This window comes from Meles meles, chromosome 4 (genome assembly GCF_922984935.1).
Source record: "Meles meles chromosome 4, mMelMel3.1 paternal haplotype, whole genome shotgun sequence".
Taxonomy (NCBI): domain Eukaryota; kingdom Metazoa; phylum Chordata; class Mammalia; order Carnivora; family Mustelidae; genus Meles; species Meles meles.
The window spans coordinates 2,224,115-2,243,399 of NC_060069.1; the positions used below are offsets into that span (position 1 = coordinate 2,224,115).

The following is a 19,285-nucleotide window of genomic DNA, read 5'->3' on the forward strand; positions in this document are numbered from 1 at the left end:
CCCTCTGCTTGCTGCTCTCCCTGCTCATGCCCTCTGTCAAATAAATAAATAAATCTTAAAAAAAAAAAAAAAGGAAAGCAGAATTGTTGTTTTCTACATTAAATACATATTTTCCATACACTTTATAATGGATATAGATTTCACGTTTGTAATCAGAGGGAAAAACAGCCCACAACACTAGAGCAATGAACAAGAGGAAGGTGGGGTTCTTCCTCAGTTGAAATCTGGCATCTGACCAGGTGTTACGTTATGTTATAACTGTATGTTACTAGTAACATATTTGTAAAGGACCACTTTGTGTACCGTGTATTTCGTTGGACGCTCGTCTCCCCGGGACTGCAGATTTTTGGACGCTCGTCTCCCCGGGACTGCAGATCACGGGCTGAGTTCAACAGGTTACGGCAGCCAGCGCCCTGCTTTGCCCGTCACTCCCATGATCTGCGGTCCTCCGTGGACCGACCCAGTCATGCGGGCGGCCCGGTTCTGGGCTGTTTGGATATGACACGTGGGGTGGAGGATGCCTCAGTCGGTCCTCTAGCAGCCTGACGGTACGTTTCTTCTGTGCAGGTGGTCCCTGCCCTTGGCTGATGAGGCTGAGCACAGCTCAGCGGACTTCAAAGGATTCCCTCTCCGCACAGCCAGAGCAGCCACTCCCTCTGATTCCATCTTGCACCAGTCTGATCCACGGTGGCCTTGCCTGGTTACTTTGGGCAACGCCCTTTATCCCTGGCTTCAGCTCTGGTGTCCCGTCCACTCAGAGTCTCGCACTCCTCACACATGGCTTTGTGCCCATACCCTGCACTAGGCCAGAAATTCACACTGCATTCAGTCCGTCACTCAATTTCCAGAACTTCCGCAGGAGGTCATCCTCATTTTACAGCAGAGGGAACTGGCCCAGCTGCTAGAACTCTCCCAGGCTTCCTGCAGCTCTGAAACGGAACCCGGGGCTGACTGACCTCAGGCCTGGGTGTTCGTAATAGAAACCGGACTTCCAAGAAAAAGGTCCCGGTAGCACTTCCCTCGCTTTCCACGTAAATCTCTGCTTGTTAAAGCCGTGGCTATTCCAAGAAAGCCCACTGCCCCCAGAATGCCCACGGACATCCGATGTAGGTCACTACATCATGGTTGAGACAAATCAGATCACCAGCCTCCATTCAGCACCTCTGGCTTAGGCACCCAGTGTGAAGAGTCTGTAGCAGGGATGTGAACGGATTTGAAAGAGATAGACAATGGTCTCTGAGGGCTGCCCAGAGTGGGAGTCCAAGGCACCCGTTGCCAGAAGAAGTGATTACCCCACAGACATGCCTTTGATTTGGGGGATGGGAAGGTGTGGTCACTTGTCCCCTGTGGGCAAGAGCTCACGGTGAATTGTATTCCTGTCACTGTTAATAAATCAAGTAGTGTCTAATATTGAAACCATTGTGTGGAAACTGTCCCCACAAAAATCCACCAAGAGAGGAAAGGGGGTATCTTCTGTTCTTTGACCTGTGGGAAAGTGAGGGGAGGACAGTGTGCTCCAGGCCTCAGGAGACCCTACAATTAAATGCCCATCATTTTACCTCTCCCACAGGAAGAGCACATGAAAATCACGCGTTTGTTTAAAAGGTCAAAAGCTGGTCTCTGGTTATATTACAGTGTTTGCATAAATAAGAAATTGGAGTAGAACCTTAGGGATGAAAAATAGTTCAAATCCACGTGTGTTGTGAGCAATGGGACCAGCCCAACGTAGTGGAAAGTGTGAGTTATTGAATAATTCTTAAACGCAGTTTTACTGATGTTAAAAATACTCCCTATGGGAAAAAAACCATTCGTAAATGTTGAATGGACATGCGGATGAATGGGTTAGTGGATAAGAGGTGGATGGATGATAGATGGTACTTAACACCTGTCACAGTCTGTTGATAAGTGTTACTCTGTTCTAAGCACTGTTCTAAGTACTTCATACTTACAGGCTCATTCAGTTATGAAATAGTCCTAAGGGGTAAGTACTGTTAACAGCCTCATTTTCAAGTTGGGGTCACACAGCTGTTGAATGGCAGAGCCAGGCCTAAGGTGTCTGGCTTTAAAGTCCTAGTTCTTAACCATGGACAGACAATTTATGAATACATGCGTCAGTGTTTGAATATCATTTCGTTGTAGCAATATGCTGCTAGAGTGTTTGAAAAGTCTGTTTCTATAATTATATCTGCTTCTTCAAAATCAGTAAATAAGTCCAGTCCTCAGTGGGGAGACTGAGGCCCAGAGAAGGCTGGATCAGCCCCATAGCAGCCAGTGCCTGACTGAGGCTGAATTCAGACCTCCCCGTGACCCCTCCAGTTTCTCCCTTTCCGTCCCACAGCTGATCTAGAGCTCCTTTGTAAACTCATCTTTCTGATCCATGCCCAGATCCTTCCAAGTTTCCACAGAAGAGGAGCCTCAACCCACCATTTACATCAGCTCTTTCCCCAGCTGATGGTATCCCTGAAGTCATTCCCGCCCCTGGGCCCCGGCTTAGGTTTCCCAGTGACTGAGAGCTGCTAGCTCTAGGAACACAGCCTTTGCCATTTACTGAAGCTAGAACCGGCTTCCAGGAGGACCAGAGATCCTAGTGGCTGCTTCTAGCATGGACTTGATTTTCTCCTTTCCAGATCAGCCCGTTCAAAAGGGACGTGACCTTGAACAGTGCCAGGAAAATCCAGGAAGGGCGTCGGGGTTCTGATGCGTATACAGTTTCTGCCAGCAGGAGGCGGCAGAGCCTATCATTTACAAATGCCCCACCCGGACGCCGGAGGTCAGGTTTGAGTCCTGCCTCCTCCTCTGCCTGGAGTGACCTCAGGAAGGCAGGTTTCCCTCTCCGCGCAGACCCGGCACAACAGCAATGCCTACCACGTGAGATTGTTCTGAGGATCAGAGGAGATTAAACCTGTAAAGCGCTTAGCGGTGGTGCTCCCCGTGAGCACCCACTAAGGCATCCTTTTACCATCACAACCATCTTTCTGTTAGAACAAATGCCAAAGGATTATCCACATTGATCAGTTGTCCTAGAGCTTTGCTATATTGAAAACAGATGAAAAGGTCACTAGCTGTTGATTATCCCAAGAACCTTTATGCAGAGATTTACTTCTAAAAGTACCAGGTGTTAGGGCTGAAATACGATTGTGAGAAGGGCGGTGACTTGCCTGAGGCCCACAGCTAGCACTAGGATTTTACAGCCTCACCTTCCATCCGAAGACCAGGTCCACAGCCGCCTTCGGACCACGCTGCCGTGGGGTCCAGCCGCTGCCCGCAGACTTGTGGTAGAATACTGGAGGAAAACAAACAAACAGGCCTTTACCAATAGTAAACAAAAGATTTACTGATTAAATTATGACGTAACAAGTGCAAGTCCCTGAAGTCCTCCAGATTCACTTACGTGCTTTTTCTTCCGCAGTCGTGAACACACAGACACTGAGTTCCCAGTACATTCCCAGAAAAGCATCCTGTGCACTTTTCAGACGGAATATGATGTTATCTTTACTGGCCGTGACCCTTCCGTAACCCTGTCGGCCTTGTTTTTCCAGCTGTGCCCGAGCTGAAGCTGCTCTGCGGGGCAGATGTCCTGAAGACCTTCCAGACCCCCAACCTCTGGAAAGACGCACACATCCAGGAGATCGTGGAGAAGTTCGGCGTGGTGTGTGTGAGCCGCACAGGTCACAACCCAAAGGAATACATCTCGGGCTCGCCCATCCTGTACCGGTACCGGCACAACATTCACCTGGCCAGGGAACCCGTGCGGAGCGAGCTCAGCTCCACGTATGTCCGGCAGGCCCTGAGCCAGGGGCACAGCGTGAAGTACCTGCTCCCAGATGCCGTCATCGCGTACATCAGGGACCACAACCTCTACACCAGGGACAGTTCCTGGAAAGGCAGCAGCACCCAGAGGAGTGAAGGAAAGACAGGCTGGGAAGAGTCAGCCTCTCCACAGGACTCCTCCTGACCGAAGGGCAGTCAAGCACTTGGGCTTTTTTTTTTTTTTTTTTTCCCTCCTGTTTCTGTTGTTTTACGTAGGCAGTGAGTTGACTTCAGAGGCATCTTCTGTCCAAGGAAGATACGCGTTTCTTTTGGGAGGAGGAGCAGGCGCCTCCATCTCAAGAATGGACTTTCTCCAAAGAGGTTAAAATGGCATGCCAGGTCACTAGAGCTAGACCACGGCTCCCAGAACCTGTCACTGCAGAGGCCTTCTTATTCGGTGAGGGGTGACTCGGGCACGCGCGTCAAAGGCAGTTCTGTGCCAGGCAGGGCCGCGGAGGGTCAGCTCAGAACTGCCCACACACACGTTTTCACTAGAACCAGGTGCAGCCTGCCTGTCTTGATGGCAGAGACTGGACAGGAAGCTAATTACCGAACAGTGGGCTTTGTCAGTGCCTTGTCCCCACAGAATCATACTAAGTGAGGAGTCGGAAATTTGGAAGCAGCTCTTAACCGCCGTCCGCCTGCCTAAGCTGTAGATACAATGTTAAAACTTTCTAAGAAGTGACCTTCAAACAGTATTTTTGATACGGCAGATATTTTTAACACGACTTTTTTTTAAATGAATGCCAGGACTCCTGATTTCCAGGTTTCTAAAAAGGAACTGAGGTAAAACAGATGCCTTGACTGTTACAGAGGATCTTTTTGAATGTTTTATGACCGCCTGCCTGTTTGAATATTGGCAAAGAGATAAATAATAAATTGACATCGAAAGATATTAATGAAAAGTTTCTCTTTTTTCTTCCTTTGTTATATTATTAATGCCTGATGTACCAGCTGTTGCTCTTTTTTCTACCCCATGAAATTTGCCACTGTTCCAGTTGAACTGACATGAATTTAAAAGTTTCTGTTTCCAGATACAAGCAGTGGGGAAAGCAGTTGCTTTCAGACACATTGTAACGACTGGGTAATCTGAAGCTCTGGGCCGAGGGCTCCTGTCAGGGGGGCCCTAGAGGATAAGAAGAGGAACTTCACCCATGTGCAGGATTGTCATTCCACTCCTCCTTAAGAAGAGGTTTTAATTGGACTAATTCGGTTTGAGTTTACTCTTTACATCTGCTCACCAAATGACTGAGTGCATTCAGAATGGACCACTCCATACGTTGACATGGGTTCATCCTTTCTCCAGGTGTCGTCGTGCAGAAAAACAAAGGGCCAGCCAGGAAGAATCTCCTATCTCCCCAGACATATCCCAGCGTTCGTGTGTGTGTCACGATAGCAAGGAGTAAAGTAGGCAATCAGGATTTCCTGGATCTAGTGTAGTGGGGCTCTCCTGGGGGGTGGGGAGGGTCCCTAGAACCCCACCCCTGCCACCTTTAAAGCTGCTGGCCCTTCCCTACCCTGACTGTGCTCTGCACCCCAAGGGATCTCTAAGAACCTTGGTGATGCAGGTGAATAGGAATCAAACAGCCTTGTGCACAGCAAGCTTTATGGCTTGGACCAGCTCCCTTCCTTCCTGTGAGCCTCAGTTTCCCAAACTCTAAAAATTTGGCAGTTCAACTAGATCGTCTCAATTCTTTTCTAGCTCTGATTTCCTGAGGCACCGAGTGCCATCCTCCAGCCTGGCCACCCTTCTTGGGGTCCAGTTCACTTCTGCCCACACTGGAAGTTCTCCAAGGGCAGAGGGTCTTTGTTTTGTTGGCTGATGTATCCTAAGTGCCAAGAAATTTGCTGTCCCAAACGAGGTGGCAGGATTTGCATCCCCTAGGAACTGGACAGACATTCAGACTCTCAGGCTCCACCCCAGAACTATTAACTCAGAATCTGCATTTTAATAAGATTCCTAGAACAGTGCCTGTTAAAATAAATATTAGCTTTATTTTTAGTAGACTGCATGGTCTACTATGCATATGGTTGAAATATATGATTGCATCACGTTTACTCTGGTGACTGTCTTCCTCCTCCCCCTCTGAGCAACATTTCCCCACTGTTCTGTGTGGGTTATGGAAAGAACACAGCTGGAGTGGCCAGAGAAAGTGGTGGTGAGCGATCCTGGGGGTTTGAATCAGAGTTTCTCAACTTATATTGACATTCTGGGCCAGATCACCCTTTCCTGTGAGGGGCTTCCCTGGCCTCTCTCCATTAGATGCTAGGAATACCCACCCCCACCTCTAAATAGAACAACAAAATGCCCCAAAGGCCTTCCCAGATGCCCTCTGGGGCACGAAACAGTCTCCCTGGTTGAGACCCGCTGGTTTAAGGATACGACTGGGGGGTGGGGTGTGTATGTGAGGAGGGGTTCCTGCCTTTCTCCTGACTTTAGAATATCATCCTCTTACAAAGGGTAGTTGGGCAGGTGTCCCCATCACTCAGGAAGTTGTGTTTATCCGGGGGGACACAGTGCTACTGACAGTGGGAATTAGAAGCCATGCCCCTGACTCAGGAGCACCCCCAATTTCAGTCTCCCTGACTTCCACATGCCCTGCCTGACTTTCTCTCCTGTGTTTTCACAGGCTGAGGCTTCCTAGAACGTCCTGAGCTCTCAGTATGGACAGCCACAGCCTGACAAGCAGAGACTCAAGGACCAGAAGCTAGGAGTCTTGTGATTATAACTTTTGTGATTCAGAACTCAGGGTTCATTCATTTGCATCATTTTTGGTGCACCTCTCATGTACCAGGCACGAGACAACACTAGGAGTATAACGATGAATAAAACAGACCGTCTCTCCACTCGTGAATCTTACAGTCTGGTGGGAAGGTGGAGAGGAATCAAATATCCCCAGGACCAAACATGTCATTATAGACTGGGGCGAGGGTTCTGAAGGCCAACGCGCAGCATTCCCTGCAGCCAGAGACCCAGGTTCGCCATGAGGCTAAGCTGAAGTCATAGTCTCTCACTTGCCCTGTCCTTTTCCAACACCCTGTCGGGGGAGGGGGGGAGGGTGCTAATTGTGTGGGTATCGAATTTCACATTCATCATTTTTATTTTTCTGAAAAGTGACCTTCAAAATTGTACAAAGTACCCCATAAAACATTGGGGATTCATCCTGATGACAGAATCTAGAGAGCAGGGAAGAGAAGATGGACCTGAAAGATGAATTCACAAGACTTAGGGATCCAAATGGAGGCATTTGGGCTTTCAGGCAGAATGAACAACATATGCAAAGGCCCTGAGGCAGAAAAGGGCGAGATGAGCAGCACGATGAGCTGGGTTCATCATCAACTCCTTAAGGAAGGGGTTCACTATTGTAGCGTGCACCTCACAGCAGGCATCCTGGCATGCCAGCGTCCCCCCATCCCCCCTTCCCATAGGTTTGGGACACCAGGCCCAGTTAGGCTTGATGAGGAAATGCCCTCATCTCTCTGATTCATGGCTGTACCATGTGGCTTTGTACCAGTGCTGAGCCTTTACATTGTCTCCTAAAATAAAACAACACAACAAAAAACCTACTTAAGAATAATAATAAAGTAAGCACATACACTCACATGCACACGCACATGAGTATCTCTCAATTTCTAGACTCTTCGTTTGTCTCCTTGATTCATGTAGCGTTCTGTTTCGTATCAGAAGGGAAAACGGGTATCAGCGCTGTGCTCCTGATTTATTGCATTGACACTGCCCAGCATACCTGATCTCACATTCCTTTCCATTCCCTCAGGCCTTCTTTGCACCTCGCGTACCAAGGTGTTTTGTTTATTTTGCAAGAACAGAAAAACAGTGTTTTGGCCTCCTGGGTAAATAGAATTTCCAGCCTTAAATAAAGGTTCTCCCGTGGTAGCAGATGCTAGCCAAATGAGAGGAGCTGTGCATCCCAGCCTGAGGAAAGGATTTTTCATTTATGATACTGTCTGTCGCTTGGGAGAGAATGATGCAAAATCCCATTTTAAACCAACAGTGCAACAGACTTGCAAGGCACGTCTGGTAATTGGGTCAATACAGGAACATGAATCTCCTCATCCTTGCCCTGCCCTCCCTTTGCCAACAGTGTTTCTGCCTTCACTTTTGGCAAGGATCTGCATGCACGGACCTGCTCAGTTTCAGTCGTGAAGTTCTTTTCTCGGACCAGAGCTCAGCATTGCAGACACACATGTATGCCTAACAAACAATCTATAATAATCGTGTAGGCACACACCTCAGAAGATTTTAGACTTGTTAAAATAGTGCCAGAAAGTCTCGTTCATGGCTCCAGACCCTGAAAACCGGGAGGAACCCTAACAGTCATTGGATCCGGCCTTTCTCAATTTTTCAGAACACTGAAATCCCACAAATTAATGGGAGTTCCACTGTTAGAAACAAAGAATATGGTATTCTGCAGACCAGTTTGGAGAGCCCGGCTTTCCTTCTGGTGGAATCCATAACGAGTGTCTCCATGTCCCACTGTCTTCTTTCCATGCATTCCTCACATGCAGCCTCTTCTCTCCATCCCTCCTGACACCCTCCAGCCCAGACGACCATCGTCTCTTAGCCAGACTCCTGCGATGGGTCTCCCCAACCCACCCTTGGCCCCCGTGAGCCGCTCTCAGTATACGAATCTGAGCGGTTTTGTGACTGCACACGGATCTGATCACAATACCTCCCTGCCCACACTCCTTCCACAGACACCGTAAAGAAAATGGAAGACAAGTCAAGACGTGGAGAACACCTTTACAAAATGTGTCCAGACTATGAAAAGATCTCCAACCGTTCAAAAGTAAAAAGACTAAAAAGCTGATTAAAAGATGATCCAAAGATCGAACTAGACCCGTGTAGGAAAAGGCTAACACTGCAGGCTAGATGCGGCTGCTGAGAAAGGCCTGCTCCTAGGCAAGCCCTTGGCTGGTATCTGGGAAATTGGCTTTTGGAAGGCTGCCCAGGATTCTGACTGATAAGGCTGTTCTGTCTACTTGGGGCGCGGAGTCCTGCCGCCGCAGCCTGCCTAGGCTGTTACACACGATGCGACTTGTAGTGAACACCTGCTCTCCTAGGAGCCTGGAAGTCCAGAAATCATAGCCGGTCTTGCAGGCACAGCGCCTACGTCACTAGCCCACAGTAAAACCCCGGGCATTCAGAGTCTCAGACAGACTTCCCTGGACAGAAATACTGCATGCTGCTGTCGCATTTCACTGGTGGAAGAATTGTGTTCTGTGCGGCCCCCGCTGCAGGAGGAGAATATTGGAAGCCTTCACCGGGTCTCCCCCAGACTCTCCTGGATGTGTCTTTTCCCCCCGATAGTCCTGCCATGCGCCCTTTCACTGGAATGACCCACTGCTGTGAGCATAGCTAACCCTGAGCCCTGTGAGTTCTTCAAGAGAGTCACCAAACATGGGATCCTGGAAACAAGACACTTTACCAAAGATATGTGAATGACAAATGAGCAACAAAAAGATGCTTGGCACCAATGGTCTTGAGAGCCCCAAAATGAGATACCACTTTGCACGTCCGTGAGTGCTTAAAATTGGTCAGCAAAATCCCATTCTTAAGAATCTGTCCAAAAAGATGCAAACATGTACATGTCTGTGCTCTCACTTGTGTGTGAATATCTATAGCAGCAGTACTCATTATAGCCCAAACCTGGAGAATCCAGATGTTCCTCAGCTGGCAAATGGAGAAACAAATGTATCCATGCAATGGGAAATTACTCGGCAGCTCAAAGAAGGAACCTGCTACAAAAGAGATGACTCTTGGCAACATGCTCAGCGGAAGAGCCAGACAATAAGACGGCACGTTGTATGGTTCCATTTATGTGAAATTTCTAGAAAAGGCAAAACTATAGAGAGAGGCACAGAGCAGAGCAGCGGTTGCCTGCAGGTCGGGGTGAAGACTGACTGTAGTAAGCTCAGGGAACTCTGTGGGGCGAAGGGGTGGGGCTAGGGATGTGTTAAAACCAGACTGCAGGGACGATTGTGCAACTCTGTAAATTTACTGAAGTTCATCAAACCCTGCACCTTACATGGGCAAATTCTGAGGCATTTAAGTTATACCTCAATAAAGGGGTTTTTCAAACATCTGAGCTTCCTTTGCTTGCCCTTGGAGCGAAGACCTGATTCCCCCAGGGTGGCCGCCCACCCCCCACGCTCCCAGTGCCCCACAGCACACTCCTGCAGCTTGTGCCCTGCTCCAGCCTGGCTTTGCTCAGTGTCCGCCCCCCCCCACCCCCCACCTCTCCTTCTGTCAACACTTCGCCTGTGCGCCCCAGCCCATGTGTGCCATCTCTCTGCGTCCCTTCTCTGGGCTGATTCCCATTTCTTCTTCCATTCTCCACCTCTCCTTGCCCTTTCTGGGAAATGAGACTTGTCCACTGCACCTGTACTCCCAACTCCCTGCCCTCCTCTTGTAAGAGAATTCCATCACTCTGGAAATGACAGATTCGGTGGGGACTCCCAGCTCCCCAAAAGCAAGAATTCGTCTTGATCATTGCTCTTCATCCCTAGACAACTCCTGGATCAGTAAATGTTTCAGAAAATAATACCTAATAAGCATCTTATTAGCTCTGAGAAGCCCATGATAAACACACCTGCCTAACTTTGCATTGGTGTTTTTGAAGCATGTTTCCACACACCATCTTCTTATACATCTACACTTAATAATATGTGGACCATGGTACTCAGAGGTGCAGTTTAGGAAGTTCTTATCTAAAGTTTTCCCCCAGTTTCTTTGTATCACAGACAACACTGCAACGAATACCCTTCTCCATAAGCCTTTACAAACCAGGGCTTTCATGGGACAGATTCCCAGGAGTGGAATCGCTAGGTCAAATGCTATGTGTACTTTTTATTGTACTTTTTAAACTTTTTACTTTTTTCGTACTTTTTATTCTAATCGATGTTACCAGATTGTAGATTTTTTTTTTTTATTATTTTAAGTACGTTGATTTTTTTTCTTTTTAAGAAGACTCATAGAGCTGCTGAAATTCTCATTTCCCTATTCCTTTGCAGGGAGTCACCTTCATTACCTTTTATACAAACCAAAACAATAGCCATCTCTTTATTTCTATAGATAATGTGTGATAATGAATTTCAGGGACTCACCACAGAGAGACACAGCCTTTTGCAGGCACACATTGTTCCTGGCATGTTCTATGGGTGGATAAAAGCAGATTGTCTGGACGGGTGGGGGATTTATGGGGGGGTGGGCAGATGGCTTTCACATCCTACTCCCATACCAGGACAACCATGCTAGCCGCCGAGCAGCTCTTGCAATGTCCTGTCAGGCAGAATGGGTCACTGTCCTGCCCGTTTACACCCACCCTACACACTGTTCCTCGGGGCTGGCTGGGGGCTGGCTCCCTAGTGGGCTTGCCCAAAGGCTCCTTCCTGGGCCTATTACCATACCAGCTCGTTTTTCCTCTGTGGTGGCATTCCTGCACTGACACTTGTCCATGGCTCCCCATTTCCTACAGGGTAGAGTACAAATGGCTTGTTAGAGCAGGTGTTCTCCATGGCCTGGCCCGACTTGTTTCTCCACATTTTCTTGCACTGTGTCAGACCAGGCCGTCCCTTCTGCCCCCACGGCTCCCCCTCAGCCATGCTGTTGCCACACTGGATTACCCCACTTCCCTTGAAGACGCCAGCTCCCTGGTTTTGCATATGTCACTCCCTCTCGGGAGTGTCCTCTACACTCATGATCAAGCAAATCCCTACTCATCCTTCTAAACTTTGGCCCTATGCTCAACCACCAGCATGCCCCAGAAGCACTCAGTACAAGCCTCTCATCGCTACACTCCTGTCTCCCCTTGATCGTGTTTTCATCAGAGCGGAGTCCTCAGCATCTAGCCCAGTTCTAGGCACCTGCCAGGTTCTCAGGAAGTGTTTGCTGAAAGGACCCATCAACACGCAGCTTTGCCACTTGCCCCAGTTCTTCTGGTGAGGATCCACTGGGCTCATGTTCTGAGGTGTGCAGCCCATGACCAGGGGCTGTGAGGAACATGGAAGGAATTTAAGACCCAGTGTCTGGCTCCAGATCATCGACAGGCTCACTGGGGGAGCCCAAAGAGGCCTAAGAAGTGTGTGCACATGAGAAAGAGCTCAGTCTGCCTGAGCAGTGTGGACACAACATGACTAGGAGAGCCCAGAATCTCTCAGAATCTAGGAGAAGGGAAGAGGGAGACTATTTGTGCCAGGAGACGTAGGGGAATAAGGCTGGGCTGGGAGAGTTTAGGAGACAAAGCCGCCAGTGCCACAGCAGGAAGATGACAGGGGTCCACTGGACTGCAGGGGGAAACGGTGCAGATGGAGCTGGGAAAAGACATTAAGACATTGAGGTCAGATGGTCAAGGGCCTCCGATGACAAGGAAGAGAAGGAAACTAGAATTTATTGAAGAGGTATGTTCCCGAACCCTCAAAATTACACTACAAGGTGATGGCTCAGAGACATCCAGTGACCTGGCCAAGATCACACAGCTAGGAAATGGTGAGCCTGGGATTCGGAGCCGTCTGACTCTAAAATCCAGCTGTGTTGTCGCACTGGATTCTGTCAGTCCGGGGCAGTGGGCAGGGCAGACTGGGAGCTCGCAGATGAGAAGGGTCTTCACAAAGATTATTCTAATGCAATTTGGAATGGGTTTTTTGTCCCTAAATCAATGAGCTGCTGGCCCATTTCTTCACCTTTTGGAAGCACAAATCTTGCACCAGTTGCCTAAAAAGCCTATTTACCCTCCAGTGCTTCTAAGGGGACAGGCGCTAGATGGAAGCCTTGAGGCCAGCCCTGAGGTGATTGGGGATCTTGGTCTGCCCGCCGCACCCCGGTCATCCTTCCCTGGGAGGCCACCTCCCCCTTGCCCTGCGCTATATTCATTCTCTGGGCGGTCCTCAGAGGGCCGGTCACGTGCTTCCTGGAAATCAATGTGTGTTTGACTAGCTGCCTCCCTTCCATCCCTCATTGTATAATTCTGCCCCGAGAACACAAAAACTTTGGTCTGGCAAGATTTGTTCTTTTTAAATCTGGCCGGAGCCTCACTAAGGTGCATTAATCTTTAACTGTTTATAGATTTTTTTTCTGCTTAGAATATATGCCCTGTGCTTTCATTTCACATGGGAATTCAAGTTCTGCTTCCATATTGATGATGACTTAAGGAGACATATTTTCTTTCTGGGATTTTCCTCTGTGGGTTTATCTAGCAGATCCAGCAGGCCAAGGCCCCATAGATCTTTGCCTCATTCGGGAAACAGTAGCTGGTTAAGACTTTGGGCTTTGGGTCAAACAAAGCCAGACATGCATTCAGTCCCCAGCCCTGACATCCAACCACGTGACTTCAAGCAAATCACAAAACCTCTCTAAAGCTCATTTTCTTCTGAAAACCAAGACCCAGTGGAGTTATATGCTGCCCAGGGTGCGATAATCAGCACAAAGTGCTTAACAGTCCTAACAATTACTTCTGAAAGCCCTCAGCTCTGCAAGGACTCATCTCCTAACCCACCCCTCCTACCCCTCGCCCTTTTCTGTCTCCCTTCTTCTTCCAAGGGCATCTGCCTGCTCCTTCTCTGTCCACTAAGTCAACCTGTCAGGGCCGCCTCCAAGCCTCCCCTTCACCTAGCACCTCTGATCAGCTTGTGAGAAGACCCAGGGTAAAGCCCACAAAACCACCATCTTCCTTAAAAAGGCAGGGAAGGGGAAATGTATAGAGTTCACTTTTTTTTTTTTCAAATTCATTGCTGGCCAAAAATATTTTAAGCCTTATCATCCAAAGTAAAAACACAAAATAAATCTCCTGTTTAAGTTTCAACCTCCCGAGTACCTCAAGACTGCGCAAGAAAAGTGATAAACAAACAAGAAGCCTGGGCTTCCTGGAAACAAAGCAAATGCACATGGGTTAAGAATCAGCCAATATGGGGAACCAAGGTGGCTCAGGCGGTTAAGCGTCTGCCTTCAGCTCAGGTCATGATCCCAGAGTCCTGGGATGGAGCCCCACATCAGGCTCCCTGCTCAGTGGGGAGCCTGCTTCTCCTTCTCCCTCTGCCTGCTCCTCTGCCTACTTCTCTGTCAAAAAAAAATAAATAAAATCTTAAAAAAAGAAAAAAAAAGAATCAGCCAACACTTCATCTTCTATCTGATGATGAATGGCTGCTCCTAGCTGCCCACCTTCTTGGATAACCTGCCTCCACCTCCCACTTCAGTCCTTTTATAGGCCTGTCCCAAGGGAGGTATGCTGGCTGGCTAGCAGTAGGCAAATAAATGATACTGACCCCTTTCTCACCTTTTAGTGACTCTGGTATAACCTAATTGCTAATGCCATCTCACTTAAAATTCCTTTAGTAATAACTTCGGACCAAAAAACCCTACATCACCATCATGACTCAGTAAGGCATGGAATCACGACATCTCCAGTCTTTATGTCTACCATATTGCTCCGCAGATGAAATGGCCATTTAAAGACTGAAATCAGACTAAAGATCAGAGAGGACCTCTTCTCATTTCCTACCAGCTATGCCACTGTACAAGAGGCTATCTTCCAGCTGAACCTATGTCCTGGGAGTTGTCCCGTCGGGTGGCTGTATCTTCACCACAGTACTCCCGGTCCTGCCGTCTGGGTTGGGCCTCTACTCCAGAAGGTCTCCACCCCTGGAGAGGGCCATCAGGTCCAGTGGCCTCCAGCACAATCACCACCCCGGCACAGCCTTGGAACGTCCACCAGTTACAGGTGATCGTCCCGCTCCCACATCACAACATTCACACAGCAATCACAACATTCCACAGGACCCAGGCTTCACATTCCAAGAGGCATTCTCCTTGCAAATAGATGTCTAAGGGGCCAGTGCATGGAAAAGTTGGGACCTAGATATCTGTGTAGAAAGGAAGGAAGACTGCAGAGGTGGTCTGGGGTGATAAAGTAGAAGGTGCTCTGTTCATGAAACCACCACAACCCACAAGATCTCCCCATTGCACGTCCTGGCTCTGCCTGCTGGACCACCTCCTCACTGTCCGCAAAACCCTTGCCGGGCTTCCTCTCCTCTACCGCCCTTTCCAAGGTGTTCTCGCCATCTGGCAGCAAGCCAGGGGAGCTGCCCCACCGCCCTGCAGCTGGAATAGCAGGAAGGCACAGGATAGTGACCCCCCTCCCTAAAACTGGGCCCTGCCATCACTCTGTGGGAAGCCTCCCAAGATGGCGGATGTCTCTGACGGTCCATAGGGCCCCTGCCATCTTTCCAGACCCTGGGAGGCCCTGTTCTCCTTGGGGCCCTGAGCTCTGTACACCGTTTCTGGTAGCATGTTACACGGAGCAGTCCCTCCCATGAGGTAACATGCAGGAGTAAGGACTGCAGATGGGCTTTATGAACACAATTTAATAAAACAAACCAGAAGTCCCATCTGTGCTCAGCAGTTCACCCCAGTCTGACAGTCACTCACGGGGACACAGGAGATCGACTGGGGCTTTTACAGCCCTGGCCCAAATAAGGAAAGGACTGCTCGGTCCATGGCATCGAAACCAAAGCAAAGGCAGACTGCTCTGAGATACACTTTTTCAACCAGCAAAAAGCCAAGCTTTTGACAACACAGTCCATTAGCAAGGAAACAGACACTTCCACATGTCGATGCTGGAGAAATGTTTTGAGCTCACGGAGGAAATCTAGCAACATCTAGCAAGAGCACTTCAAGAATTTGTTCTTTGACACAGCAATCCCACCTCTCAGAATCTATCCCAAAGACACACTCAAAAAATAGAAAAAGACTTAACCTGTTCATGGCAGCACTCTTTGTTGCAGCAAAAGACTGGAACAACTGTGAGCAAGGAATGGTTCCAGAAGCTATGGCTCGACCATACGATGGAGCACTGTGTCGTCAGAGAAGGGAAGGAGGAAGCTCTCCCTGTAATACTGTGAGTGATTTTAAGTTAAAAAAAAAAAAAAAAAAAGGATAGGGGCATCTTGGTGACTCAGTCAGCTAAGTGCCCATTTCTTGTTTCTGCTCAGGTCATGATCTCAGGGTCCTGAGATAGATCACCATGTCAGACTCTGTGCTTAGGGTGAAGTCTGCCTGTCCTTCTCCCCCTGCTCCTCCCGGCTCTCTTTCTGTCTCTCAAATAAATAAATAAATACAATCTTTAAAAAAAAGGGGATATAATAAGCCACTGTTTATCTAAGAAAGGGAAAGCATGACTACATAATATATTTATGTTTATATTTTTTAAAAAATTTTAAAGCAGGCTCCATGCCGAGCACAGAGCCCAATGTGGGGCTTGAACTCACCACCCTGAGATCAAGACCTGAGCCGAGATCAAAAGTCAGATGCTCAACCGACTGAGCCACCCAGACACCTTGATATTTATATTTTTAAATGAGAAGATAGGCCATAAAAAAAGATATATACTGACCAATGGCAATGTATGAAACTTTTTGGATCCTTATTCAAACAAACTAAAAAAATATATGAAATAAGTGAACACTTTCTGGATATTTGATGATATTAAGGAATTGTATTATTGGTTTTTAGTTGTGATAATGGTGTTGTGTGATTGTTTTTGATGAGAGTATCTTTTAGAGATACTTCTCGAAATGCTTTCAAATGAAATGAAATGGACACATGTGGTCTTTGCTTCAAAATAATTTTGAAAATGGGAGGGGGGCGGGTAGGAATATAGATGAAACAGGATTAGCCACGGGCTAATAGTTGTTGAAGTTGGTGGTGAATCCATGGGGGTTCCATATACAATTCTCTCTATGTTTATGTACGTTTAAAATTGTCCGCAACAAAACAGCTAGGAAAGCAAAAAAGAGTGAGAGAGAAGGAAGGGAAGGGGAAAGGAGGGATGGAAGGGAAGGGTAAGTAAGAGAAGGAAAGGGTAAGGAAGGGAAGGGAAGGGAAGGGAAGGGTAAGGAAGGGAAGGGAAGGGTAAGGAAGGGAAGGGAAGGGTAAGGAAGGGAAGGGAAGGGTAAGGAAGGGAAGGGAAGGGTAGAGAAGACCTCCCATGTACCGTGTGTCACAATCTGTAGAAACAATTGTCATGTGTCCGTGAAAGGTGGCTGGCCAACTCTGCAGAGGCATTTCCTGGACAGAACTAAATCCCTAGACTAACCCCACGAAGTGGGTGGAAGGGTTTGCAGCTTGTAGACACAATGTGTCATCCGCATATTCATGAACGCATCAAAGAAGAGCATCCTCAGTGGACCCTGGTGCCCCTCAGCACCCGCGGCCTCTTGACAACCCCTCTCACTCCTCAACACAGCCGACACAGGAAGGCAGCTTTGCCGGGCCCCTCTCATCCCTTCAGACATTAACCTCACAGATGGCACTGCGACAGCTCAGGGATTGGAGCGGGGTCGTTCTCCATAAAATAACTCCAGAAACATATTTGAACAGAGGAAAGGGAAGATTTTTTTACAAGTCACCAAAATAAAATGAGCCCTTTAGAAGAAAAGCAGGGGTGTGATGTCAGATGAGGAAGGTTTTCTTTATAAGCATGAGCGAGGAGTATATGGCCGTCAGGCCCCTGCTGGGACACTCAAGTCTCTGGGTGCGGGAGCCCTGCGAAGAGGGTGGGGATGAGGCTGGAAGGCACATTCTGCCCCCAGCTTCTTGCAAGGAGTATCTTTGGGGGGAGGCTTGGAGCCTCAGAGTCTGTTCCTGGGCTCTCTGCTCCAATCCCTTCGCCCTGAGGATGCTCTGTGGCCCGACAACTGGGGACATCCGGCAAGCGGCTTGACCTCCCTGTGATGAGGGGACAGGACTGCGCACCATGCAGGGTGATTATAAGGATCGTGAGCAATCGATGAATCATTTCATGGAGATGGCTCCCTGAGCTCTAATTTATCCCCATGGAGCAGACTGATCCACTGAAGAATGAAAGGCACATTTGCTCCATAGCTCCTCCAAGCTCTCCTCTCCCCCAGCTCACCCTGGGGGCCCTTGGCTCGCTCCTGTCCTCCCTCTTTCCACCCCAGGATCGCTCACTCTGCCTACCAGCACCCTCGTATACACACGCACAGCTCCTAGGTAGCTCCCCACTGCCTGCTTCTTCTCTGTGCTCTTGGTGTCTCTTTGGGATGGCTCCTGGATCTCCACTGCTATTCTTTAAAACTAGGGAATGAAGCAAGCCCAATCAGGATGTTGTAGAGTGCTTACATCTCTCTCCCTTTCAGTCATTAAGAAGCCTGCTCCTTCCTCAGCACTCCTTTGTTCCCCTCTCCCCTCCCCTCACCTCCTCCTCACCAGTCAGATCCTGGCTGTTGTTAAGATCCAGTTGGAGCCTCACCTCCTCCAGGAAGCCCTCACGGATTGCCAGCTCCACACAGATCTTCCACTTTTCTTCATACACCCTTCTCCATTACTCTCGTTGCTTTACACATCCCAAGTGATAACACCCCAGACAAAAAGAAACTCCGAAACATACTGAATAATGGATTAAATCAAGCAGGACAGAGAGGGCTGAGGAAGGACAACCATGATGATACTTAATGTATGCGTGACACTCACAGGGCACTTCTCCCTTCAACTCATTGGATTGACCTTAAGGCCCCAGAAGGGGGCACAGGCCAGCACTCTCTCTCCCTTGCCTTTCCTTCACTCATAAGTCTCCTCTGGCTCAAAAAGCAGTGTGTCTGGAGTATACTCGGTGTCAGGCCCCTCTTCATCCATTGTCTCCTTCGCTTCTCACTTCCTTAAAATGTAGGTAGTCAGAGTGTCCCCATTTTACAGATGTCAGAACTGAGGCACAGCGAGGATAAGCCACTTCCCCCAAGATCACTCAGCTAGACAGTAACACATTCAATTTCAAACCAAGCATTATGTCTCTAAACCCTGCCCTCACCACTGGCCCCAGCTGCAAGGAACAGCACAGCTAGCAGGAGCCACACTTGGGAGAACCCTCTGGCGAGGAGACCCAGAAGGGCAGGAGTCTACCAACCCACTGGGGGACAAATGCAGCACAGGCTGAACTAATGGCCAGCCAGCAAGCTCCAAAGAGTGAGGTCAGATGAGTGGGAAATGTACGAAGTGGCCAGATGTTGGTCTTTGGGATAGACGGGGGAGGACCAGACAGATAAGGAGGCCATGCCTCTCTGCCTAGAGCATGGAGGGACCGCAGTGGGCATGACCGAGAGCCAGAATGGACTGGGACCCTGCTGTGGGCCAGGTGCTCTGCTGGGCATTTGGCATAAGCCATCTCAGGAGACTCAGCACAAAGAGAGAAAGTTGGGGAGCATGAGAAATCCAGCTGTCTGAGCCGGATGACTCAGGGAAGCAGGAAGAAGAGTTTAGACTAGATTGGGGTGACCAAGAAACGGCCAGTTCACTATTTAAGACTTTGGCTGATTCTCTGTTTTGGTGAGTTCAGTAGACAAGGAAACCCAGGGCCATGGATGCCACAGAGAACCCAGTCCATGCTGGGACCCACCCGTCCACCGGACTGAGCCACAGGGACTCCTTCTTGCACCTTGAGGTGGGGCA

The 19,285-nt window shown here is 48.8% G+C and overlaps 1 protein-coding gene across 2 annotated transcripts in view; it reads left to right on the top strand.

Annotated features, from left to right (window-relative positions):
* NMNAT3 (nicotinamide nucleotide adenylyltransferase 3) overlaps positions 1 to 4,699 on the top strand; it is a 124,704-nt gene extending 120,005 nt beyond the window's left edge. For both annotated transcript variants that reach the window (XM_046002403.1, XM_046002404.1), the window contains one exon: positions 3,540 to 4,699. In XM_046002403.1, the coding sequence (XP_045858359.1) occupies positions 3,540 to 3,955 (416 nt within the window). In that variant the 3' untranslated portion in view covers positions 3,956 to 4,699. The remainder of the gene's footprint in view (positions 1 to 3,539) is intronic.
* Positions 4,700 to 19,285: the final 14,586 nt, after the last annotated feature.